At 38.4% G+C, this 27,632-nt stretch overlaps 1 protein-coding gene across 5 annotated transcripts in view; it reads right to left on the minus strand.

Moving 5' to 3' along the window:
• The window catches only part of CFAP20DC (CFAP20 domain containing), a 233,053-nt gene that overhangs the window by 190,564 nt on the left and 14,857 nt on the right, over positions 1 to 27,632 (minus strand). For 4 of the 5 annotated variants that reach the window (XM_054729890.1, XM_054729895.1, XM_054729891.1 and 1 more), the window contains one exon: positions 26,386 to 26,458. The exons of the other annotated variant lie outside the window; for it this stretch is intronic. In XM_054729890.1, coding sequence (XP_054585865.1) covers positions 26,386 to 26,458 — 73 coding nt within the window. The remainder of the gene's footprint in view (positions 1 to 26,385; positions 26,459 to 27,632) is intronic. 5 annotated transcript variants of the gene reach the window in all.

The raw sequence follows: 27,632 nt of genomic DNA on the forward strand, positions 1-27,632 counted from the left end.
ATGGTAAATGGGATTGCCTTTTTAGTCTCTCTTTCTGTAAGTTCACTATTGGTGTATAGAAAGGCCATAGATTTCTTGGCGTTGTAGAACATTATGCTAAGTGAAATAAGCCAGTCAATGAAAGAAAAATACCACATGATCTCACTCATTTATGGATAATAAAGAACATTATAAACTGATGAACAAAAAGATAGATACAGATACAGTAAAGCATCAAACAGACTGTCAAATTACAGGGGGAAGGTTAGGGAGAGGTGGGGGAGGTAAGAGATCAACTGAAGGACTTGTATGCATGCATATAAGCATAACCAATGGACACAAAATTCTGGGAGATGAGGGCATGTATGGGTGTGGGGTAGGGGGGACAATGATAAGATATGTACACATATAATACCTAAATAAAAAAAAGTAAAGAAAAAAAATTTTTTTTCAAAATAAATAAATAAATAAATAAATTCAGCTCTCCTCACATGATGACCCATACAGCTGGGGCAGAGTCCAGAAGGCACCAACTGAGTTGGAACTTCAATGAAATGTAATGTATGAAAAATACCATCATTTTGAACTAAAATTGAGGGCACTGACTAGAAACTCAGCTATAAAAGGACATCACCCATTAAGAAAGTTGTAAAGTTGATGACGAAAAAACAGAGAAATCTGGATTTAAATTAAAGAATGAAAAGAACTCACCTCGTTTCTTAATTCCAAGAGGCTTAAAAAATTAAATCTTAAAGAAATAAGAGTTAGAAAAAAAGAGTAAATTCAAAGGGCTGAAGCCTGCTGAGTAGAAACAGAAGAAAGGAAAGGAGACCCAGAAAACTTAAATCACTGTTAAAATAATTAACACAGCACGATAAATTATAATGGATGTACTGAATCTGGACACTTTCTACTCAAAGATTCTTTAATATTACTGTAAAAACACAGGGCCCAGAATATTGCCTCTACATGACCATCAGATGGACAGAAAGGCACACCACAAGAGAAAAAGGGTGTAACCTGGTGCTTTAAGGGTTTGGCCTTTGAAGGAGAAAGTCTTTTCTAATCTCTCAAGTGCAGAGAAGCAGCCAGGCAATATTTGAGACGAGGGGCCTCGGGAGGACGGGGAAGCACCTGACCTTACTATCTCCTCTCACAGGAGTCAGAGGTTCCCCAGGCTTCTGCCAATCAGTGTGGCTGGAGGGGAAGAAAGGATTCCAAAGCAGAGAACTGTCTAAATACAAAGTTAACTACTAAATAAGACTAACTTCTGGCATTAAAAAATACCCGCAGTGTACTGAAATGCCATGTGATTGGCCACCATCTTAACCATTTGTCTAGGAGGGAGAATAACGAAGTTAAGAGTGCATGGATTGTCAGAACCTGACAGAATTAAGCTGGAGTTCCAGTTCTGTTAACCTAATATTCAGAAGATATTCTTAGGACCTCAGTTTCTTCATCTACAAAGAGTATAAATACCTCCTTATTCCTGAGTGGCTGAGAATATGCTAAAATGAGCATCTCTCTCTCTCTATGCTAAAATGAGCATCTCTCTCTCTCTCTCTCTCTCTCTCTCTCTCTCTCTCTCTCTCACACACACACACACACACACACACACACACACACACACTCACACACACACGTTCTGAATAAAGATCAGCTTCCCACCCCAGAGGTCACATCTCCAATTTCCATACAAAAGTCACTGAGAAAAATTAATGTTTCCTAACAATGTACTTTACATATAACTAAAATGGCTTTAAGCAAGAAAAGCTGGTGGAAGTATTTTTGTTAAATGTGAAATAATTCACTCATTCATTCAATAAATTTTATTGAGCAACTATCATGTGTTAGGCATTGTTGACTGTTAATTAAACTCTCATTAAAAATGCTAAAAACATAATTAGTAATTTATGTATTAAGGTCATTGATGATCCTACAATTTTGATTATAAGAAATACTGATGTGTATCCTGGACACCACCATAAGGAAAAAAAGATGATACAGTTACTTACAAATTAATACCACAGAAAGAACTACTGAATTTTATATTCTATTATTCCTACTCTCAGCCACAAATCTGATATGCTTGGTGTGATCAGGTGTTGTGAAGGATGCCAAATCAATATTCTTGGGATTGTTATTAATTGGGATTGGTTCTATTTTTCTTTACCTTTCTCCCTTACCCAAGAGGCTGGGCTGTTCCTTAAAGTTTACATGAAAAAGAGTGCTTATGACCTTATTACAACAAGAACTAATATTTGTACAGCTTAAAAAGCATTTTCTTATCAAAATTAATACATTAAGTAGGCATTTTCTCCTTTTACACAAAAAGAAACTGGGGCTCTTAGAAAATAAAATCACTTGCACAAGGTCTTGGTTACTGACAAAGCTATAAGACATCCAGGATCACTGAAGGAAAATCCTGTGTTCTTTCTTGTGGTTATATGATGAATCAAAAGACCTATTTTATAAGCACTTCAAAAGTTACCAGAGTTCAGAGGGGGCAAAAAATGCACTGATCACTCACACTAAAAATGTAGTACAAAGAGAGGTTTAAGAATAATGAAATCTATAATAATAAAAGCGTAATATGCAAATCGACCGAACGACTGGACAGCAGAATGACTGTCCGGACGACCACGCTATGACACGCACTGGCGCCAGGCCAGCCAAGGCGATGGCGATGCGATTGGTGGGGGGTCCCACCATCACCACACCATTGCCCTGCAGAGGGAGGCCCAGGCCACCCACTGTGGGGCAATCGATGTGGGGAGGCTCCATGATCGATTGCCCCAAAGAGGGAGGTCCAAGTTACCAGGCTGGAGGTACTGCGGTGGGTGCGCGGGGCCTCCTTCTACGAAGCCATTGATTGCAGAGCCCCACGATTGATCGCCCCACAGAGGGAGGCCCAGGCCACCCGGCCAGCAGCCACAGAGGGAGGCCCAGGCCACCTGGCTGGCTGTGCTGTGGCAGGTGGGTGGGGCCTCCCTCTGTGGGGCAATCAATCTGGGGGTGCCGTGATCAATTGCCCCACAGAGGGAGGCCCTGGCCAGCCAAGCAGTCGCACTCCACGCCTCTCACCCACAGAGGGAGGTGACGGGTGGCGGGGGGCCGGGGGAGGGCAGTGCCACACAGATGGCAAGCAGTGGCAGCAGTGGGGGTAGGGCCAGCTGCCAGCAACCGGGGGAAGGAAAGCCCCCATAGGCCCTGATCGCCAGCCAGGCCTAGGGGTCCTACCTGAGGGGTCCCGGATTCCAAGAGGGCACAGGCCGGGCTGAGGGACACCTCCTCCCGTGCATGAATTTTATGCACCAGGCCTCTAGTACTATAGATAAGATTCTCATCACCTGAAAGTAAATATTCATTTATGAATTGTAACAACCCACTTTGCTTTCTCTCTCTCTCTCTCTCTCTCTCTCTCTCTCTCTCTTCTCTCTCTCTCTCTCTCTCTCTCTCTCTCCAGCAGAGAGAATGGGTAGACATGGGAAACCAGGTATCACCATTCTACAGAAGTTCTGAATAGGAGAGACGGAAGTGAAGATTTGCTGCATAGATCTATTAGTCAGAAACTTGTTGATATTTACAGGTATTAAGTAATCTAATCTATTTAAGAGATGAAGACATAGAATTAATACTTAGAAAGTTAGATATCTTTTAGAATAGCCAGCTATTGACTGCTTTTATAGTTGGGTTATATTTATAGAACTATTCTTTGCTTTCTTTTTTTTTTAAATTACTTTATTGATTAAGGTATCACATATTTGTCATCAACCCCCTCCCCCCGTTCCCTTCCCAAACCCCCCCACACGCATGCCCCCCTCCCCCTGTTGTCCGTGATCACTGGTTATGCCAAAACAATCCACAGGTATCCCCATAAAAGATCCAAGTTAAGAATATCAGAGACACAGTGTTTGTGATGGTAATGAGTCTAGGCACAGACAGATGAAACTCATTTTACTGGGCAAAGTCTGAAAACATCTGCTTCTATTTTGCAGACATGATATGAAAATGGAGCAATCAATGTATGTAAGTGAAAGGCTATGCCTGATGATGGTGAAATTGGTCAATCCTAATTTCACCACTGTACAGCATTTCAGGAAAGTTGTGAAACTAACCTCAGGATGAAAGCACAGGAGCCTATAATTAAAACAAAATATAGTTCAATGAAGGTTTTCTAATTTCCTTTTCATTGCCCCCAATGACTAAGGGCTCTTTTCAAACTTGCTTATATTTAAGCTAAAAGAGAAGGGGCTCTCTTAACAGACCCACTATGTTCTCTTAGTGAAATGTATCTACTGGGGAAGGCAGATTCATGTGTACAGTCTTTCAACCCTCTCTCAGCTGCATAAGAATTGGCCTTGGGCCTGGAACACTTCCTTACCAAGAAATAATGAGTCCTCACAGCCTGTGCTGAACTTGACACATTGTACAGGAATATCTTCCTGTTTTAGACTCAGTGTGTGCTCTTCTTCACTGGGCTTAAGTGTGTGTGTCATATGGTACTTGGCCAACCTCACTACTATATCTGTCTCCTGCTGGGAGAGGATAGCATCCTTCTGCTACAGTACAAAGGGATACGTCCAGGCCAACTGCCCAGAATGGTTTCAAGCACAGCTGCCCAGGCAAGCCCAGCCAAGATCAGCCGACTTCAACCCACCTCACAGATGCTCAAAAAACAATACATAATACTTTTAAGCCATAGAATCTTGGAGCAGTTTCTTTGGAAAAAAAAAAAAAGGCTCACCAATACAAAGGCATTTTACACAACACTATGGTCTGTGGTAAATACCACTCTCTTGAGAGACTATAACAAACTAAAATGTATCACGTATGAATTTTGCTCTCATAACGTTCAAATTTTGCTTTCATGTAATTTGTAAACGAATTAAACTTCAGGATGGTATTCAGTCACTTTACATCACTTTAGCCACTGTAGATAAACTCAACGGATATGAAATAATACTGATAAGACCATGTTTAACATACTACCACTCTTTTCTGTCATAGAACTATCTATCATTAGCTTTTATTTCAATGTACTAATGTAATTAAATGCTTTCATCATCTGATTCTTAATCTTCTTTGTGGTCTTTAGAGACTACATTATTTGTGAACAAATAAAATTTAAACATTGATTAGTCTCATTTCTAGATTTGATGAAGCCTGAAAAACAATATGAATTAGTAAATCCTCATTTGCAAAATAACATAGACACACTGAAATAGGTAAAACAAATGTGGTTCTCAGTAAAAAGAATCTCTTACTTCCTTAGGAAAGCTGAAACTTGTGACAGGTATAGGAAAATACCTTTTGGTAATTTGGGGATGTACAGAAAGGGAAATGATACCCAAGACACCATATTTTAAAATATCCCTACATTACACACACACACACACACACACACACACACACACACACACACACACCAGGAATGGATGGATGGATGGATGGATGGATGGATGGATGGATGGAAGGGAAGAGAGAGAGGAGGTTAGGATACAGAAAGTGGCAAAGTACTTTTACTCTCATCCCAACAACCCAAACAAACCTGATAAACTACAAAATCTTCGTTTTTAAAAACCTATTAGAGAGCTGCGGATGCAAAAAGACCTAAATGAACTAAATTCCAGAGTGAATGAGCCCTTCATAGCAAAGGGGAGACCCAGGGCTGTTCTTATTCTGCAGGGCAGAAGGAAGATAAAGAGTGGGCTATGGATGGGGTTAAGAAAACAGTCTGACTTTTCACAGCTGCATGTTGGCTGATCGAGGGCTCAGAGTTCTGAGAGGCCTCACCCAAAGCAAGCCTGTCCTCGCCACCTTTTCCCAGGAGTCTTCACCAGGTCCTAGGGGTGGTATACGGAATGCAGAGCGTGGGACTGGAAAGTAGAGAGAAATTCATCTAAGCACTCTGGGATTTCAGCTACCACAGGCTAGGGGTAACCAGGAGAGGGGAGAGACCTTTCCAAAAAATTCAAGGCATTTACAGACTGTCAGGCAGCAGCGGGAAAAAGATCTCCTAAAGCACAAAAGGCCACAGGCAAGACTGAGAACAGAGAACTCTCCAGTGGACTAAAGATCTGGCATCTAGGCTACAGCCAAGCCAGACCTCTCAGAATCAAAAGGTGTGTGTCCCTCCATGCATCATATTAATAGTTTAGGCAAAAAAACAAGTAAAGAACAAAGTGACAAATGACATAGGGATAAAGAAAAAGTTAGCTCTATTCCTTTTAAAAAGTCTGTTCCTTTTAAAAAGCTTTCCTAAGTGGTACTATCAAGAAAATCCCACTTGCATTTCATTGGCCAGAACTAGGACATATGACCATCTCCAGCTACAAGGGAGTCTAGGAAGGTGTGTCTCTTTAGCTGGGCTCAATGCTACTCTCACTAGAATTCTGCTAAAGGAAGAAGAGAAAAATGGATAAGCAATGAGCAGTGTTTGGCACAAAAAGAAACATAAAACATTGCCCAACTTTTCTGTTAGGTTGCACTCCAACTACTAAGAGACACATGCTACTAAATACCTTGCATGCCTATAAAGTGGACAATTTTCTCTTTGGTAAGCAGTTCATATGTGTTAGTAAAAATATAGGCTTCGATACATCTTCTACTTGAAAGGATGTTCCTGGCATAATATAATTTGGGGAGTAAACTTAAAACACAGATAGCAATTTTGGAACTTTACCTAAATCCATTACATACCAAATGGCTCCTAGGAGTCACTACAAATGGTTGGCATTTTATCTATTGCGTATATCGACACCAGTGAAAGCAGGCACACTTGTTACAAATCCAAGTAGCGGAAGAACAAACACCTGCACATGTTCAATATTCTAGATGCTTACCAGGAATGGTAGGATAAACCAGTTGCTACTTTCCTTCCTGCCCAAATATTTTCTAAATATTAAGCTATTTGTTATTGCAAAGAGGTAACAAAATTCACAGAACTAAGCATTTACAATTGGCTACTATATTTATGACAGATGGCTACATTTATAATTATTAACAGTCTTGCTACTGCTGAATATAAAACCCCAAAAAGCTACATAAATTACATGCTCAGTTGCCTTACTTCTAATTTCACTTAAGGGATCAAGAATTAATTTGATCTAACTATTTTAAATATTTGCCAACAGTATGAATTCAATGACGTATGAAAGGATAATACTAAATTCACTGTCTCCTACTTCTTGCCACTAAACAATATATCAGCTTGCTTTTCTACTGAAATAGCATAAAACAGATAGGACAGCTAATTTAAACAGTTGTTTGCACATTCAATATTTATAACCCGAATCTTGCATGACTGACTGGAAGCAGTGAGTTAGAAGGTTTAGCTCAGCTGCTGCCTGGAGTGATGGATGGCCTCGAAGAATTTCTTGTTCACTGACCAGATCAATCACATAACAGAATAATAAAAAAAATAAGATCAGCCTTAAACTAAATTCCCAACATTTCCATCTGTATGCAAAACTGTTGCAGGAAATGTATCATAAAATATAATGTGAAGCTACTTAAAAATAATAAAAATCCACCAGAGAGGCTGTAGAATGCAAATAAAAAAAGATAGGGTGACTGGATGATATTCTACATTTTAACTGAATATTAACTGAAACTTTATTATATCTATAATCCAAAAGTGTTGTCAATTTATAGTGATATTTTGATTGAGCTCAGACTCACATGTAAAAGGGTTTACAAATCATTGAAAGGGTTGCAATTTTTTTGACAGTATTTGCAGCTGAATTTTATTGAATCAAACTAAAAGGTAGTGTTGTAGCAATTATAAACTGCTGTTTTTAATTATCCCAATGTCTGTCCTAAAAAATGAGTCTGTTAAGAAGTGAACAAACATCTTGTGTTTCAAATTACAGTAATTCTCTCATTAGTGGTTAACCCCCAAACATCTGCACTAATGAGGGAAGGCAGTAGTACTGCATATGTACCACAGCTGGTGAGGCCTGCTTAATGTGTGATGAACAGGTTCGACTGGTTTGTGAGAGTCCACTGTGAGCATCTCTTCCCAGTTCCTCATTCAGTGATGTCAGGCCGGTAGCTTGAAAGTGGCCATTACACCACAGAAATTAGCAAATGCTAAAAATCAGGGCTCCTCAATATCTACCCTGCACCCCACAGCTAACTACACTACATTCACTAGCACAGGACAGTGGGAGATCATGCCTGGGGTTAGGGAGGGGATGAGCTGGGAGGCTGAGGGGACTGAGAGCTGAAGAGCATAAGGTCGAGGTCTTCCTCAAACCCTGGATAAAGTTAACATCCTTGGGTGTCTAAGGATGTGTGTGGGTAGCAGCCAGGACTATAGAAATGACATTTACCACTTCCTCAGGCCTTCTTCACCTTCTCATCTTGAGTAAGTTTATCCTTACCAGGAAAAGTGGGAGGAAAAAAGAGAGCAGCTGGTGGAGAATTACAAGAAATGAGAAGGAGAAGGAAGAAGGAAAAAGAAAGGAAGAAGTAGAAGACAAAGGGCAAGAATAAAGAAAGGGGAAGAGGAAAGAGAAGGCAAAGAGAAGCCAGGGAAAGAGGAGGTGGGAGAGGAAGATAGAGAAGAAACCAGGTGGAGGGAAAGGGGAGGAAAAAAGGACAAGTAAGAGAAGAAGAAAGTGGATGGAGGTGGGGAAGGAAGAGGGGACTTCTGCACATAGGCAGAAAAATGTCCAAGAAATGCTGGAGATAGGGTGGTCTCTTGGGGCTAAACTGGAGGCTCTGGAGCTGGGGATAGTAACCTTTCGGTTGTTGAAGTCTCTTCTACTCTTTAGAGGCCAGAGGTTAGGGGTCTTTTTTGAAGCACTGGGTGAGGCGACTTGGCCATGTCTCCACATTCGAGCAGTACCAATGTGTGCAGCTGAAACAAACGCCAGAAGCCCCCGGTTCTGGCCACCTGTGCGTTTTCAGGAATCCCCAAAGCAGTGGCTTTCAAACTTCAGTGCCAGTATCACACAGAGGACTAGTTAAAATGGGAGCTGATGGGCCCTGCCCCCACCTTCTCTTCCTGCACTTCAGGAGAGGGGCCCTGGAATTTCCAGTTCTAACAAATCCCCAGATTGTTGATGCTGCTGGTGTAAAACACCGCCTTAGTAAAATAAAAAACTTCCCGGAAATTATTACAACCCAAACCTTAAGATTGTATTAGTGAGCATCTTAGCAAGAATTCAATGACAGAAACAGGCTAACAATGAGGGGCAGGAGTCCTGGACAGAAGAAAGGCATCACAGGCCATTTTTTTCCTGATTGTGGCTGTGGCAAAACTGTTTCTCTAGTAACCAACGCTGGAGTCTGAATCACGCCCTGAAGTCCCTGAACCTTCAGGGCTAGCTCTTCTGAAACTACTTATATATGAATGAGCACAACTGAACTGAACAGGAATGTATGCCTGACCCTAACTCAAACATATTATCTCGCTAGGTACTTTGAAATTGCCTGGTGGAGCTGGAAATGAAGCAGAAGCAGAAAAAGCTGAGATGAAAGAGTGTGCACTTAAGGTTTTCTAGTGCTGGCTTCCACACCCAGCTGGGCTACTGTCCTTGGGCTTCCCATGACACCCAACATCCGTGCACCTGATGGCCACACTGTGTTTTCATTCACTTAGGTTGATTTGGTTAACTAAAATCAGTCCAAATCAGTAGCCCGACGCCACAACCTTAACAACTTTACTACTGAAAATGAGCTGGTGTGCGTTTGGGCACACGCGATATGTACTGCCAATTCTTTAACCTTCCTTAGTAGCCTCTGCCAAGCTGGTGAGAAAACAAAGGACCCTTATACTCATTTCTTCTTGTTGGGTGTTGAAAATGTTTTACACATACATCATTCTTAACATTTAAAACATATCGGATAAAAATAGTAATAGCTATTACTACTTATCTGTTACCAGGAATTTTAGTTTCTCAATGTCAAAAGTTAACAGAAAGCCCAACTCAAGCTAGCTCACTTAATACATGGAAACTATGGAAGTAGCATAGACTTCAGGGTCGAATAACTTAGCTCAAAACAGTCATCAATGACCCAATTCCTTTCTTCTATTTCTCCCCTTCTGCCAGCTGGGTCAGCTTTATCCTCAGGGTCACAGGACGGGCGCCATATGGATGCAAAAGCTTTAGTGCAGCATCCCAAACACTCTGATTGGGCCAGAGTAGCTCAGATTCCCACTCTTAAAAGAATAAATGTGGCTAAATGGCTTGTGCTGGTTGACCTATCAATCAAAGCCCACACCAGAAACTACGTTGTGATCAGTTTTACTAGAAGTACACAGGCACCATTAGGCAGGAGGAGGTAATTTTAGGAAGAGAAAAATGCCGTAAAATATGCTAGGCAGAGAACAAATGTCTACTACACTTGTTTCTTACATGTGTAATTAGTAAATAATTTTACAATCCACTCTATTTTGCAACCATTATAGTAAAAATTGGTTTAGGACAGAATTATCATGCTAAACTAGTAAATAAAAACTTGATGAAACCAAAATATTGACACAATCAAAGCATGTTCCCCAGAAATAACTTATTAATTTTAAAGAGAAAAATAGTAACTTAACCTGGCAGGTATCACCTCAACCAAGTGATCAAAGTTAACATCACCTATAAGAGAACATACTGACTTCATGTGCCTCCTGATAAAATGCAATGAGGACACAACATCTCTTTCATACTATTTCTGCCAAAAACATAGAACCTGAATCTAATAAGGAAAATATCAGACAAACTCAATCAAGGGGCATTCTATAAAACAATATGAAAGGCATAGAAAGGCCGAGAAACTATTCCAAATTAATAGAGACTAAAGACACATGAAAACTAAATGCAAAATGTAATCTTAGACCAAAAACTTAATTGCTACAAAGGATAGTAGATCTATACTATAGATAATAGTGTTGTTTCAATGTTGAATGTCCTGATTTTAAAAATTGTACCATGGCTATGTAACGGAGTGTTTTTGTTCTTAGTAGATACACACTAAAGTATTTAGTAAAGGGGTATGAAGTCTGCAACTTATTCTCATAGTTTGGGGGGTGGGGATGTATATGTACACACCCACATATGTATACATAGAGGAAAAAAAAGTAAAAGCAAATGTGCCAGAGTATTAACTACTGAATTTGGGTAAATGACAGTTCTTTGTGCTATTTTTGCAACTTTTAAGTTTGAAATTATTTCAAAATAAAAAGGTAAATCTATTTAAGAAGTAATTTTAGATCGCAGTTCCCAAAACATTTATCAAAGCACAAGACATCACTGTTTTGCACTGTGTGCCACGTTTCATCAGGGCAAAAAAAGCTAATAATAAATCATCAAGTTTTAACTTATTTATTAGAAACTTAGTTGATTATTCTTGTAGAAGATCATTTGTCTCGGTCAAATTCTGTTGTTTCCTTTTGAAAATAGAGCCAAATTACATTTCCCAGGCTCCAATGCTGTAATGGACAGTATATGAGTTCTGGCCAGAGGAATGTGATCTCAAATATCCTCCCATGTGGTTCTCAGGGCTTTCTGTTGTCTTGTTTGCTGAACAGATGCACAAATCCAGCACAGGCCTCCAAGGCTTAGATGGAAGATTGAAGGAGCATGGGTATCTACCACTGATTTGCAATGAATTGTGCTACGTATAAGAAATGAACATTTACTGTGTTAAGCCCCTGAGATTTGGGGATTATCTCTTACAGCAGGTTAGCCTGACTAAATAAAGTTACCTAACTTATAAAGTAGGTTAACAGAAAGTGACACTCTGGGAAAATGCACTCAGTGAGGATGCCATGTATTTGCTTCAGATATACTTTAGAATAGCAGTTCTCAAAGTGTGGTAAGGACCCTTAGTTTTCAAAGGGTGGTTTGGGACTCTAAAGGGTTTCCAAGACCCTTTAAAGGGCTCTGAGGTCAAAACAATTTTCAGAACAAAAGTAAGATATTATTTATCATTTTCACCCCATTCTCTCACAAGTATACAGTGGAATTTTCCAGAGGTGACATGATATATTATATCACAAGAGATTGGATATGAAGGCAGATACTAAAGAGATTTGCAACAATGTAAAAACAATGGCACTCTTTGCCATTTTTTTCTTTTGTTTTGGAAAATAAAGATATTTTATGCTATAGTTATTTAGAGTTATTATGCTAACATGTAATGGGATTACTATTTCAAAATAATAAATATCTTTTAAATTAGTTTTAATTTTTAATATGGTAACTACTGACAGATACAACCCACATACACTAAAGATCTTTGGGGCCTTCGATACATTTTAAGAGTATAAAAGGGTCCTGAGACCAAAAAATTTGAGAAATGCTTTTGTACAAGAAAGAAAGCATAAGCACACCCAGGAGTCACAACTTTTTATATAAAATAAGCCCATATTGTCGAAATACATGATAGGGTAGTGAGGGTATTAATTCAATAGTGTAGTGTCTAGGACATAGTAGGTGCTCAATACATAATTGTTAAATTAATAAATTATACAATGGTGATGATTTACACATTTAAGAGTGCTGTGATAACTGAGATAATGTGGATGTGTTGGTATATGTTACCAGTGTTCACAATCATTTACTACCCTCTTTTGTGTAGAAGGTTTATACATCCCTGTCCCATTGACTATAGGCTTAGTCATATGACTTGCATTGGCCAACGGATGTAAGTAGAGTGACATATACCACACATATCTGAGGAGAAACTTTAAATTCAATTGTGTGGTTCTGCTCACACTCTTATTCTGCCCTTGCCTGAAGAATAGCATGTCCCTGATAGGGCATGTATGTTCGATCCAGGTTCTGGAATGAGATGACACAGAACCGACATATAGTCTACCTATAGATAAAGCAGAGCTACAGTTCACCTTCAGCTCTCAAGTAATGTGAGACAAAAATATATGAAATTCGTGTAAGCCACTTTAGCAACCCTGGCAAATACAGTATAGAACGAGCCTAACATGTTGTAGATGTTCAATAAACGCAACTAGTCAGTTATTATTTAGCCAGAAAAGTACTGAAGAACTGTGGCTTAGTTCTTGAGTGACTGCACAAAGCAGAGCCTACCCTGATTAAAGACAGTTTATACAGTACCATTGAGAAAACCTTAGGATTTCAGGTAAATTAAATGTAAAAACTAGGACAAGAGTGGTATCAAAGTAAATCAGACTATAATAATAAATGTGGCTACTATGTACCCCTGAATGCCAGTAGAGGAGCTCAGAAATATCTGTAAAGGTCCTGGGCAGGTGACAAGTCTCCATACTCAAAGAGCAGTGCAGTGGGTTATCAGTCCCTCTGCCTGCCTTGCCTATACCCTCTTCTCTGGGAATCTGCCCCAGCTTACCTCTGAAACCGAAACCAAAGACAGCGATACTAAGCCAAGGACCAATCTTGATTACTCTTTCAATTTTTTTGAACTAGACTATATACACAATGAACCTAATCAGATAGTGATGGGTATTGGAGGTCTAAGACCATAGAGGAATGTGGCAGCCATATTTGCCCACATGCACAATGACAAGCAATCAAAGAAAGCCGATCTACAGGATCAAACAGAATAATGGAGCAGACTTGCAAACAGAATGAGAGGGAGTAGATGCCAGAGAGAGAAGCTGCTGTATCAACTTCTGCAGTTGGGTTCCATAAGATCTCACGTTCTTCCAATACATACCTTTTCACTTAGCATAATTTAAATAGATTTCAATCCCTAACAAACAAACAATCCTTAAAAGAAGAAGTAGCTTTGTTTTACTTAACTAATCCTGACCCCCAAATTTTAACTTATTTCTGGTAATTATTAGAGGGCAGGGGTAGTCGTGGAGAATAGAAATCTGGATTATGGGAATAGAATTAACTTTCTGCAACTGAAAGTCCAAAGCACTTACAGAAATAATTTCACTTTAAAAAGTGTCGGAAACCATGATTATAAAATCATACTGCATCTTGATCTTTTTTCAGCTCAAACAGTAAAAGCAGCAAAGATATCAAGAAAAGATGCTAAAGGTCACGAGCCCTGGATTTTGCCCCTAAGAATCAGTGTGTTCTGAAAAATGTCACATCCCTTTTCTGGGTCTTGGGTTTTTTTCTATAAAAAACAGGGAACTAGATAAGATTTGTCGATTCTCTATAATAACAGAGAGTTGAGTGGCTAAAACATTTTAAAAGTTTATGCTAATACATCAATTTCTAAAATATAGTGAATTTATACACTTATTACAAATCACTGTGTTTATGGCATATCAATATCATATATGATTTTAAATAATGCTAAGGTATATTTTCTTTTCCAATTTAAAAATCAATGGCATTTAACCTTAAAAAAGAGAATGGTAATACCTATGTACTAGGTGTACTGGTTAATAATGTGGATTTTGTAATCAAAGAAAACACGATAATTTCAAGAGAAACATCAAAAGTGCTTTATTCAAAGTAATGTCCATCGCTAGCTACACATTTCCCCCGTCTTTCAGGTAACTTGCCGATACTGTCCCAATAGAACTTTTCTTGTTTTGAGGCAAACCATTCAGAGAACCAATTTTCCACTTCTTCATATGTTTTGAAGTGCTGCTCAGATAGTGTGTGTGCCATCAATTGGAAGGAGCAAGGTCTGGTGAATACGGTGGGTGGGTTAATACTTCCCAGGCAAGATCTTTTAACGTGTCTTTAACTGGTTTTGAAGTGTGTGTTGGGGTATGTTACCAGTGTTCACAATCACTTACTACCCTCTTTTGTGTAGGAGGTTTAGACATCCCTGTCCCATTGACTATAGGCAAAACTACTTTGCTGTGTCTTCTGGCCCATTCTGGTCATTTCACGATCAAAGCGTGGTTCAAATTGATTATTTGTTGTCAGTAGTGATCAGTATTAATGGTTTCACCTGGTTTTATAAGCTCATAATACACCACACCTTCCTGATCCCACCAAATGCAGAGCACTGTCTTCTTTACGAAGAGATTTGGCCTTGCAGTATATGTTGATGGTTGACCTGGATCAACCTATGATTTTGTGCATTTGGAATTCTCAAAATAAATCCACTTTTCATTGCCAGTCACAATTCGATGCAAAAAAGACTTTCTTTCGTGCCGTTGAAGCAACATTTTACTGATGACTTTTCGTTTTTCCATTTGTCTTTCGTTCAGTTGATGTGGCACCCATTTTCCTTCCTTCGTTGTTTGGTGAGCAACGTTTAATCTTTCTGCAAGTTGTTTTTGAGTTGGACATGCATCTTCATCCAATAATACTTGTAATAGTTGGTCTTCAAACTTTTTGGTTGACCTGGATGTTCTTTGTCTTTCACATCAAAATCATCACTTTTAAAACGTTTAAACCAGGGTTCACAAGTATCTTGAGATGAACCATGTTCACCATAAGCTTCCCAAAGTATTCAGCAGCACTTTTCCTCAAAATAAAGTAATGAATTAAAACTTCCCACAAATGCTCTTTTTTTTTTTGGCACGAAATTAAGACATTTTTAAGCGTAAAAATATCTATGATGTTAACACCTTCAGAAAATTTGACAGGAAGTTTTGAAGCTTGTTGTCAATACAACAAAACAGCATACATATCAAATCGTATATATATATATCAACATATGTGTAACTCCATCTATTGAAAAAAATCCGATTAACTGGTACACCTAGTAACGGCTGTTCCTATTTACTACCAACAAATGCAACCAACATCCAACTAGACTGAGAATTTCAGATCACTGATATAGTTTCAAACAGTTTATTGTAATAGCTGTTAAGTATGAAAGAGATAAAATGTAAGATCACTAATAAGCTCCAAAAAAAGGGGCAGAGTACTTGGTTTTAATTAAAGTTCTTGGTGAGTTCTAGTATGGGCTTATAATCAGCTTTCATTTAAGAGCTGAGGGTGGTGTTTCTTAGCTTTAGTCCAGTCTTGAGAACATTCCCTTGCATATACCTTCCCATCACCATTGTGAGAAATTAACGAGACTTTATTTCTCCTCACCTAAGTTCTGCCTCTCCTTGTCCTCTGAAATAGATACCATCCTGCCATAAGGTGTGGCTAAGAGAAATGCACTTTATACTCAGCAGGGCAAATAAAAGGTTAACTTAGGGCTCAGACACTAGTTTTCCAGGAACTATGGATTGAGAAAAGAAAAGCTGGATACTGTCCTAATCCTGTTCACCTCCTCTTTGCTCATTCTTGTTTCTTGTCCTATCTTTTTCTAAACAAAGAACCACTCTGACAATATATCAACATATTTCAGTACAATACAAGTATTCTTGAGGACCCTCCATGCACACAGGATTCTTCTAAGTGCTGTGAGGATTACAATGATGAATAAGACATCCTTACTTTCAAAGTAATCATGTAAACAAGTATGGGAACACTGAGGAGAATCCTACAGCAACTAGAGGACATGGGGAGGATTAGTAAGCATATGCTTTTGAGTTTGACCTTAGGGAATGATTAGGATTTCAAAAGGTGGAAAGATGAGATTAGCCTGGATAAAAACTAAAGCCAAAGGCTTAAAAGCCTGCAAGCAGCCAGGGTATCTATGGCAAGGGGTTGGAGTGAAATAAGAAATGGAGGGAGAGGTGTCAGATCACATCCAGAAAAGCCTATGGTGCCCAGTGAACAACAACTTTGTGGGACATTTGGATGAAGAAGCTTGGGTTGCAGCAAATCTGATGTGTGTTTTTTTTCCTATGGACCTAGGCTGCCTAAGACTAAAACCTAAAACTGATGCTGATGATTTCAAAAGTGAAAAGGTGTTAAGAGTTCCTGGCAACAGAGAACTTAAATGCAGTTGAAGTCTGCAATGCCTGCTTTATTTCATTATGTATTATTACCCAGTTTTTAAAAGAAGGTTGAACCATATCAGAGAATTTCAACCTTTTGAGGGAGCAATAATATCCTCTGTTCATATAAAACACATAAAGGTGTTCATCCTCAAATGCATATAAGATCGAAAAAAGGGAGGAGGGGCTGTTCTGTTTAAAGTAACAGAAGTGACTCAGGACTGTATAAAAACCAATGGATTAGATAATCATAAACGTTCTTTCTAGCTAGCTTCAAAACTTCATTACTATGAATAGAAATTCTAAATGTGAATATCACCAAGTTACCAATTTTAAACCACCCATATCTTGACTTCTTCCTGCAAAAGAAGTACACTATACCACAAACTGAAACTAACTTCCAGGAGTCTTAACAATGCAAGGAATTAGAAACTGCTGAAAGAAGGAAATGAACATTTATAGATCGGGTGGTCTGTGCCAGCTGCTAGGTTGTGTCTCTGTAAACAACCTGAAGTCCAATTAACTCTGCTGCTGCATAGTGTAACATCTGGGTAATGTCTTTTAGCGTTTGGAGTTTAGAAATTCAAAAGTCAATGACAGCCTCATCAGGGTCCAAATGCACGGGCCTCTGAAGATCTCCTGGTCTAGTTAGTGTAAAGAGATGGTTGTGGAGATACATAAATAACAGACCACCCTATACAATAAAAGCCTAATATGCAAATCGACCCAACGGTGGGATGATTGGCGGAATGACCGGTCGCTGTGATGTGCACTGACCAGCAGGGGGCAGACGCTCAATGCAGGAGCTGCCCCTATCCCACAGGCCCCAGGCCAGCCAATGTGGGTGCCAGAAGGGGGCCCCCCGATCGCCCCACCAGTCGCCCCACAGATCGGCCCTGATCGCTGGCCAGGGCTAGGTACCTTACCCATGCATGAATTTCATGACCAGGCCTCTAGCTATGGATAAATGTCATTAACAGACTTATGTATAAATGTGACTATAAGATATATTTGTGATTTACTACATATATTTCATTCCACCAAAGTTATTCCTGTGTGTTCAAATAAAGGTTCTATATTTGTACATCCAAGTATGAAATTCCACAATTTATGAAAAAAATTACAAAAATCAGGAATGTTAGAGATACCAGTCCTTCCCATAGGAGCTTCTCCTTATATTTATGACTGGCCAATGTAATCAAAGCTAAATGACTGCACAAAGCTCCATGGTATATTGTAATAGCTAGCTAGCAATTCTTCCTCAATATTAAATAGTTCTATAATGTTCCATTAATGAAAATGTCCTAAATGATTATAAATTTTATAATGGGGATTATTTAGGTCCCATAACATACATATTGTAATCTATTTTGTAGATGTTAAAAATTATTCTTATTTTGTATACTTAAAATAATTAACTGCCAGAATAAAAATAACTTACAGTGAGAGGGGAGAAGAACCAAACCAGAGGAAACATTTCTCCTGACAATAAAAAGTGAGCTTGATATCAATGGCATCAAAGAAACATATCCTCCCAACTCTGCCATAGCAAAGAAGGGAGAGCATTTGGAAGATGGGATTGGCTGTGAGGTATCTTCAATCCCTGTTAGTGAAGAACATGGGCAATGGGAGACACACAGGCCTGTTTTTTGTGGTCTACTACACTGGAGGCCCGATGGACAAAATTCGTGCAAGAGTAGGCCTTCCTTCCTCCGGCTTCCCTCACAGCCCCAGCTTTGTCCTGAAGGTCATTCGGTCTAATTAGCATATTACATTTTTATTATTATAGTTCATTGGAAGTCTATCTGCTTTATCTATTTTGCCAGGTCCTGTTTCTTCACAGATGAACATTCCTCTCTATCTGAGGTTCCACCCTTGGCCTGGTCACCTATAACTCCCTTCATACCAGGACTATGAGGCCAGTAATTCCTATAGTTGTCTTTTAAATAAGTTGTTAGCATTCATACCCAAACAATGCACCTCCTTCCAGACAGAGACCCTGCAGGCTCCCAAGGAAAAGCTGTTTTACCATCTCTCTTCAGGGATGAGTACCATGAATATTTCACAGGGAAAGAGATATGCTTAAATTGTCTCAAAATGTTTCAGAAGCACAATTTAAAAATTAAATATCCCTGCATTCCTATCTATATTTAGGAATGTAAAAATTAATATTTACTAATATTTATTAATATTAATAATAGTAACTACTTGGCATTATCCCATTTAACCCTCGTAATTATTCAGTAATAAATAGGTATAAATACCATCCCTGTTACACAGAGGAACCTGTGACACACAGAAGGTTCATCAACTTGCCAGGGTCTTCAAGCTAACACATGGCAGAGCCAATTACTCCCAGGCTTACCGCCCAACCCATCACAGGACCCTGACTTGATAATGTATAAGGCAATCATTGAACTGCACAGTGATTAACAAATGCATGGCCTTTTTTTACAATTTTACAGAGTAAGAACACTTTCAAATATTTCTGTATGTGCAATTTTTCTTTTGCTAGCATTTTATTTTAGCTCTCAATATGTATTAAGGTTATTTAAAGAATTTTTAAAAAATAATTTAGAAAAGTAAAATAAACAAACTAAAAACAAGGAAGAAAAGATTTCTCAAAGAACATTTATTTAATAAAGAATATTGTATCTGGTTTATATATGACCACATGTGTTATCTAAAACTTCCACATAAAACCTATTTTAAGGCATGCAAATTTAATATATTATGAAAGTCAGTATGCAAAGCATATAAAGTGCTTTTTACTAATGCATGTAACAAAATATACTGATTATGCAAGAACATTAATTGGATATAATTAAAATACTGAGATTTAAATACTGATGATTTTAAAAAGAAAAAATAGAAGTTGGAATTAGCCATGAAATGCATTCAAAATGCTAATGAAACTTGCAGTGTCATTATCACTTTAGTATACAATATTTCTAGCTTAAAAAAGAGCAACCACTGGCCACTTTCGCTTAGCTCTATACACAGTTTAGAAATGTATTCACTCAGTGGCAAATGATTTCATTGGGTAATATAATGCATTGCACTTAAATAACACTTTTAAAAAAAATAAATAATTTAAGAGCTACATAACAACCACTATTTTCTTCAAAGGAAGGCATCAAAATGAAAAAGAAAGATAAATTTTCCACAGGAAGAGCTGTGCTTGGTTAAATGTACACAACCTCAAAAGCTCTCACCAAAGTCATTCTGACCTAAAGATATCAAATTGAGGTGTTCTCTCAACTCTGGTAGCTAGCTTAAAAGTGGCTGAAGGAGACTGGTGATATGTGAAAAGAATGGGTTGGCAGCTGTGAGGCCATATTCACTTTACTTGGTTTAAAGTTTCAAAGGAGTCTACTATCTCCAACATCACTGAAGAAAGGACAGTAGAAGCAGAATTCAATAGGATAGAAGAATCTGAAACTTCTATTAAGTTTCTCTCCTGACTTCTTTGTCTAACTCACTAGTATCAATACAGAAAAGGTGATGTAAGAGTAACTTTCATTAAATTACCTTAATACTAAAATTTACTTTTGTAAGATAGCTATGTTTCAATTTTCTATTTTATGGAAATGGGGAAAAAAAGCTCTGAGAAATCCACATAAATCTAAACCTCCTAAAATTTCTTAGACAGAACCTAATATCACCAATTAACTCTGGCAATTAAAATTTAAAAAACAAAAAAGGTCACATTACCATTTACTGAAGAGGCAACTGAGACAGAATTTAAGTATCTGCCCCAAAGGCATATTACTAGGGGACAGAGCATAAGGATGAAACAAAAACTGGAATAAGCATCATAAATCCTAGATTGAATTCTAGGTTAAAATCATTACACTCTACTCAGATGTACTTCAAATTCAAAATATTGCAATAAAGAGATCACAAAGAATCAGTTAAAATTTGTAAGGACTAGTGACCCTTTTAGGGGGTCTCTCTTTTTTTTAAAAGAATTTCCTTTATCAGATTGCAAATGCAAGTAGTACTCCAAACAGCTAAGGGTTCAACATATGAACCCTTTCGGTAAAAATATTCCCTAGGATCCACAGGCGAGGGCTCCCAACCTCTCCAAATAACACATGATGCCCACCACTGGCTTTCATAGTGTGTTCATCCCATATGTCAAAAAAGCACTGGTTGAGCTGAGTAAAAATGAGAAAAATAATGTCAATTCTCTTAGAGGCATTAACATTACAAATCTCATAATTCACCAAGATCAGGACAAAATAAGGATAGAAAAAAGGAATTAATGCAGATCAACAATATTCAGTAAAATGAATACAATTCCTGTCAAAAACTGTAATAGACCAAAGTCCCTTAGTATGATTGGCACTATCAAATTTAGCAAAATGGATTTCTATTTCAAGATGCAGTTGGTTCCTTTCCAAGAGCTCTGGTTCATGGAGCTCCTCCCATGCACCAGATGTCTGCCTCCAGGCTCTGTAACACCCATCAACCCACACAGGGGAGCTGCGGCTCCCACGGCCATGATGCTGCAGTACGGAAGGGACCACGAAATGGAAGAATTCTTAAAAAGTTGTTGTTTATTGAATCATTTAACTTCAGGTCAAACAGTGAGACACGGGTATACTAAAATACTTTGGAAATGAAAATTGCAACTAATACTAAGAAATAAGCAAATCAAAACATAGGTTTTATTTGTATAAAGCAGGGAGGGGATTTTCTTTTGTATGCTGACACCAAGAGAGAGAAGTCTGAGGGAATTCTGTTACTGCACTGCTACAGATATTAAGTGTTAGAACAGTGCTCCCTTTGCTCTACATGCACAATGTAATGGTTACTAAGCTCTGAAAGCACCTTACCCACAGGTGCAAGATTCTGAATACTACACTTTTTAGATGTTAAAGAAAAGAAAGATCTCGGTATGAACAAAAATAAAGAACCAACAGAGAAGAAGTAAAGTTGATTTTTAGCTTCCATTTAAAAAAGAAAGTGTAATATGAGTATTGCCACATCTGAGATGCAAAGTACTAAAACAAAAAAGATTTGGGTAAAATTCTTCCTTTAATTCTCAGGCACTTTTCTCTGAAAAGGGTAAAGACAGAAACAGGAACATCTCAGGATGAAAGACCTTTCCTTCCTGGAACTCTAGTGATAATACTATATTATGAGGAGGCCCTAAAAAAGATGCAGAAGGCTTAGCAATTTCATCTCATACCAAAACTCAAATAAACTATATTTACTAGATATGTACCTACGTATAGCGGTATAGAGCACAGGTTCTAGATTTAGACTACATTATCACTTTGTAGCCTTTTGGCTAAGTTAAAGTATTCTATAGATTTAGACTACAAGTTTGAATTCTGGCTCTAAGAGCTAGTGAGTAGGTCTATAATCTGTAGCAGATTCCTTAACATTTCTGGACTTCAGTTTCCTCAATGGTAAAACAGAGGCAATAATTAACATTACTATACAGGCTTGTTTTAAAGATTAATTGAAATAAACAATTAAAGTACTTAGAGCAAAGGCCAGTATCTAGTAAATGCTTAACAAATGTTAGCCACGGTTAAGGTGAGTTAAATAATTTGCCCCAAGTCCTACAGAGATAAAGAAGGATTTGACATTGGATCTGTCTAGTTTCAAGCCCATGCGCTTACTTCTACCCAATGCCGCACATGTTCCCCATAGGTCTTGCTCTTATGTCATCATAACATTTATCAAGATGTATTTAAATAGGCTTTCAACTGATCTTTCACCCTAAGAGTAAACTATACTGGGTCCTATTTATCTATTTCTGTCTATTAGTCCCCTCCAGCCCACTCATCCAAATTTGAGAGCTTCTGGGCGAGGCATTGTTAGGTGCTGAAATATCATGATAGGTAGACAGACAGGGTCCCAGTCCTCACGGAACTCAAAGTCTACTATAAAAGACAGATAATCAAGTAAAAACATAATTACAAACTGGTATTGTCATAATAAAGGAAAAGAGCAGGGTGTTAGAAAAGAGCATTAAGAGATGGAACTCATTTAGTTAAAGGAAATCAAGTAAGATCTCTCTCTGAAGAAGGGACACAAAGCTGTGATGAGAAGGCTGAATAAGAGTAGGCAAGGCAAAGAAATGGGGATTTTAAAAAAATCATCGTTGGAGAACATGCTTAGAGAAAGGAAGGGGGAGAGAGAGAGAGTGTGAGAAACATTGATCACATGTGCCCTGAACGGAGATGATCCCAAAACCCAGGTCCATGCCCTGACAATGCTCCAACCAACTGAGCCACTCCAGCTGGGCAAAGAAATGGGGATTTAAATCACTTGTGCATGGGACCTAAGAAGAGACCTCACCGGAAGGGTGTGAGAAAGGGAAAGCCAGTGTGGCTGGAAAGGAGCCAACATGGCTGCAAATGGTGACTGCAGGGCAGAGTGGTATGAGATAAGAAGGGAGAGGTGAGCTACCAGAGCTCATAGGAGTATCAAGGATTTGGGAGTTTATTTTCAGTACAATGGGATACAGCTGCTTTGGTGATTACAGAGGATCACTCTAGCTGCAATGTGGAGACTAGATTGGAAAAGGACAAGAGAAGAATCTGGGAAACTCACTGGGATTCTCTTACAGCAGATCAAGAGAGATGTGACGGTGGTGTAGGACCAGGAGAGTGGCAGTAAGGGAGGTGGAATATACAGATTCAAAGTAGATTGACTCCCCCATGTCTCACACATTGCCTGACAATAACAGGAACTCAATCATTTGTTGCCTGACTGATTCCTCAAGCAGAGCTATTGCTGGTTCTGAGGCATCTGCTAACCCACAGATGCATGACCTCACCCTGAGCAGTTTAGTCATCCAGTGCACATGAGACCCACAGGAAGATGTTGGAGAAATTATTATTGAGTTAATAAGCCAGCTGGCAAGACTCCACTTATGAAAACCTCTTGATGTGTGAATTTTTCTTTGTAAAACAAAATGCTTCCCCCACTCTGACAATGGAAAATTTTAGAAGCCAGCTATCTTTTTGCTGTGTGACTTTTTAAGCTTGTGGGAGGAATGTATTATTTAAAATAGCCTGGGGTATGCTGTCAGAAATACAGTAAAATACTAAAGGTGCTGCAAGTAAGTCCTTTCTTGTAAGAGGAAAAAAAGCTATAGTTAGACAAACTATACTCATTCTACGTCCTTCCTTGTAAAAACATGTTCTCTATGTCATTACTTCCTAAAACAGCAAAATATTTTTATTACCTATTAGCAACAAATGCAAATGCAAAGTTAATATATTTTCTTGTAATCTGATAAATTCACAATGTCAGAACAGAGAATGTCTTCCCTATGTTATTTAATAATTTTGACCTTGTATCTATATTTCTCCTTAATCCTTAATCCCAATACCTCTGAAAATGTTTGGCCATCTTTACACAAGCCAACAGCATTAATAACAGGGTAACAAAGGAGTAGTCAGGCTTACTTACAGCTGCTCTCTTGCTAGGACTAAGACAAACCTAAGATACTTATCAATTTCTTAGAAATTAAAGCTTTATTATTATTAAACTAGAAGCCCGATGCACGAAGATTCGTGCTAGAATGGGCCTTCCTTTCCCTGGCTGCTGGCACCGCCTTTCCACTCTGGCCCTGCCTTCCCATGCTGCCCAGAGGCCCTGAGAGACCGGAGTGGGGTGGAATGCCTGTGTTGTCGCCATGATAGCTCAGCACCTGTGTATGCAAATTAACCGCCATCTTTGGTGGGTTAATTTGCATACTCACTCTGATTGGCTGGTGGCGTAGCAGAGGTACGGTCAATTTACATGTTTGTCTATTATTAGGTAAGTTTAGTTAAAACAATATATTACTTAGGCTAGAGTGGTACATTCAAATGCTTGGGGACACAAATAAAGCTTAGTTTGTTATTAAAAAAAGAGTGCTCATCAGCAAAAACTTCAGCCAAATGTCTTGCATACCTTTTATCAAAAGGCCACCTACCCACCAGTGCCCCCGCCACTGCTTCTGAAGAATCTCAAAGTATAAGTGGTAGAGATCAGGAGAATAAGAGGGGTTGAACGGGACTGCCATGCAAGAAACTTAATAGGCTTAAAAATAGTCAGCGTGGGGGGTGGCTCAGTGGTTGAGCATTGACCTATGAACCAGGAGGTCTCGTTTCGATTCCCAGTCAGGGCACATGTCCGGGTTGCAGGCTCAATCCCCAGTGTAGGGTGTTCAGGAGATAGCTAATCAATGATTCTCATCATTGATGTTTCTATCTCTCTCTCCTTCTCCCTTCCTCTCTGAAATCAATAAAAATATATTAAAATATATATATTTATAATTCGCCTTCTTCCATTTGGTAGGAAGCCATTTCCCCTACACTAAAAATAAAGCTTTATATGGTACTCTCTTGTACAAGAAGTATGTGTTTAGAGTCTTAAAAATGTTCTTTCTACAGAACCAGAAAAGGATTCTTAAGAGCATCAAATAATGTTTTGGTCCTATCACTGTAAGAACTATTTTAAAGAATCTTAGTAACCAAGACAAACGATGATAGAAAACCTTAGAAATTCACTGAAGTTTAAAGTTGAACAAAACAAAGGTACAAATTGTTCCATCTATCCTTTACCACTCAAGAAAACAAGATTGTATATTACTAGCTAAAATTCACATTTTAGCAACATCTGTAAAAATTGTTAATATTCTAATTCACATAAAGAGAAAAGAATTACCTCAAATTTATCTTATTTTCATTTTATTAAAGAAGCTCCTCCCTTCTCTTAGTTTGTACCAGTGTTTCTAGTACAAAATTACCTTCATTATTAGGAAAGCCACTTATTCCAGCAACGAAAATAAAAGCCTAAGCTCAGACCTTGGACAGCTATTAATTACAAAAGAAAAAATTTAGAAAATAGCATACTTTAAATGCAATGCTATAATGAAAATATACAAATTTATGGGAAGTAGCAAAAGTAGATTTATAGCGGTGAGTACATGAAACAGAGTTTATTCTTATAGTATTAGTTATTATTATATTATTTTCCATATGAGCTGTAAACCTATTTGCCCCACCCTGTATTAATTAAATCTTACATAATATTCAACTCTATGTGAGTGTACAAATCAAATATCTTCATTCTCGAATTATCTCAGACAACAGATAGCATAACTGAGAAACAGTTGTATATTCTCATTTTTGCTAAATAATCTGTTTATTTATAGAAAGGTCATTTAAAATGAATACATCCCAAGCCATCTATAAACTGGTATAAACAGAAGGGACCAACATTTCTAAACTGAGCAACATTAAAACAAGGTATTTCAATCAATCAAATTTAAATCAAACATAGTTTTAAATAGGAGACAGCATAGAACATAACATCGCCATCCCCCATTTGAACCAAAATCTCAAAATTTTGGATTATTTATTTCTTCAAGTTATAGGTTGCTTATTACCAAATTCATAATCCTTTGATATTTTCTTAAAACAGATTAAATTTGCTTCCTTCCCCCAGGGAAATGCCAGACTACAGTGATATCTAAGAAATATGATTAGATTAGTTTAATTACTTCATGTCAACTTGATAAGTCACTGCTCTTTAATGCAAAAACTGCCACTTGTAATTAATGACTGTTCGTATTGCTTTAATTGATCAAATGTCTCATACATATAAAACATTGAAAGAAGTTCTGTATATCTTACAGCAATTCAGTGGAGAAGTCTTGTCCCAGGGGTATGTAAATCTGAAGTACTAGAAACCTCTGGATCAGTCCAACTAGAATGAGAGGGGGAAAAGATACATTCACATGTCCAAACCATTTATATGTGCATATAAACAAACAATCGAAGGCCACCAACAAGCTCAAGCTTTTATTATTTCAATAATATAAAGAACTGCAATAGCACTGCCCATGTGTTACAACCTCATTATTAAAGCAAAACACTGATGAAAATCAAATCAAACTCTAACAACAAATGTCTTTTAATGTCCCATCTATAGGCATGGTAAAATTTTTATGAAAATTTAAAAAATAATTTTTATTTACTATTTCTAATAGCTTAGGAGAGAATGTACACATATAACTGCATTCAATAGAGACATATAAAACTGAACTATAGATTCCCATCAAGGCATTCATAAAAACTTGGAGCAATTATTTTTATTCACTGACAGTTTTAAGTGTACTAAACAACTCAATAAAAAAAAAAATAGACCAAGAAAAGCAATTCTCACTGAAGGTTTGATGAGCCATATCTAGTTTATATAGTTTTAAACATGGTTTCTACATTGAGATGGATGGAGAAACATATTTTCATTTATAATACCTTTTGTAAATTTAACACAGTTTTAATTAATCTAATGCTCACAAATTAAGAACTGATAACTTTTATTCCCCACCACTGGTTTCATTTTTATTAACAAACTAGAGGCCCAGGTGCACAAAATTTGTGCATGGGGGGGGGGTGTCCCTCAGCCCAGCCTGCACCCTCTCCAATCTGGGACCCCTTGAGGGATGTCCAACAGCCCATTTAGGCTCGATCCTGGTGGAATCGGGACTACATGGGCAGTTGGACATCCCGCTCACAATCCAGGACTGCTGGTTCCCAACTGCTCGCCTGCCTGCCTGCTTGAATGCCCCTAACCACTTCTGCCTGCCAGCCTGATCACGCCCTAACCACTCTGCTGCCAGCCTGATTGATGCCTAATTGCTCCCCTGCCAGCCTGTTTGTCCCTAACTGCCCTCTCCTGCCAGCCTGTTTGCCCCTAACTGCCCTCCCCTGTTGGCCTGGTCCCCCCTAACTGTCCTCCCCTGCTGGCCCGGTCACCCGTAACTGCCCTCCCCTGCAGGCCTGTTCACCCCTAACTGCCCTCCCCTGCAGGCCTGGTACCTCCAACTGCCCTTTCCTGCAAGCCTGGTCCCCCCAACTGCCTTCCCCTGCAGACCTGG

Source organism: Eptesicus fuscus, chromosome 18 (assembly GCF_027574615.1).
Source record: "Eptesicus fuscus isolate TK198812 chromosome 18, DD_ASM_mEF_20220401, whole genome shotgun sequence".
Taxonomy (NCBI): Eukaryota; Metazoa; Chordata; class Mammalia; order Chiroptera; family Vespertilionidae; genus Eptesicus; species Eptesicus fuscus.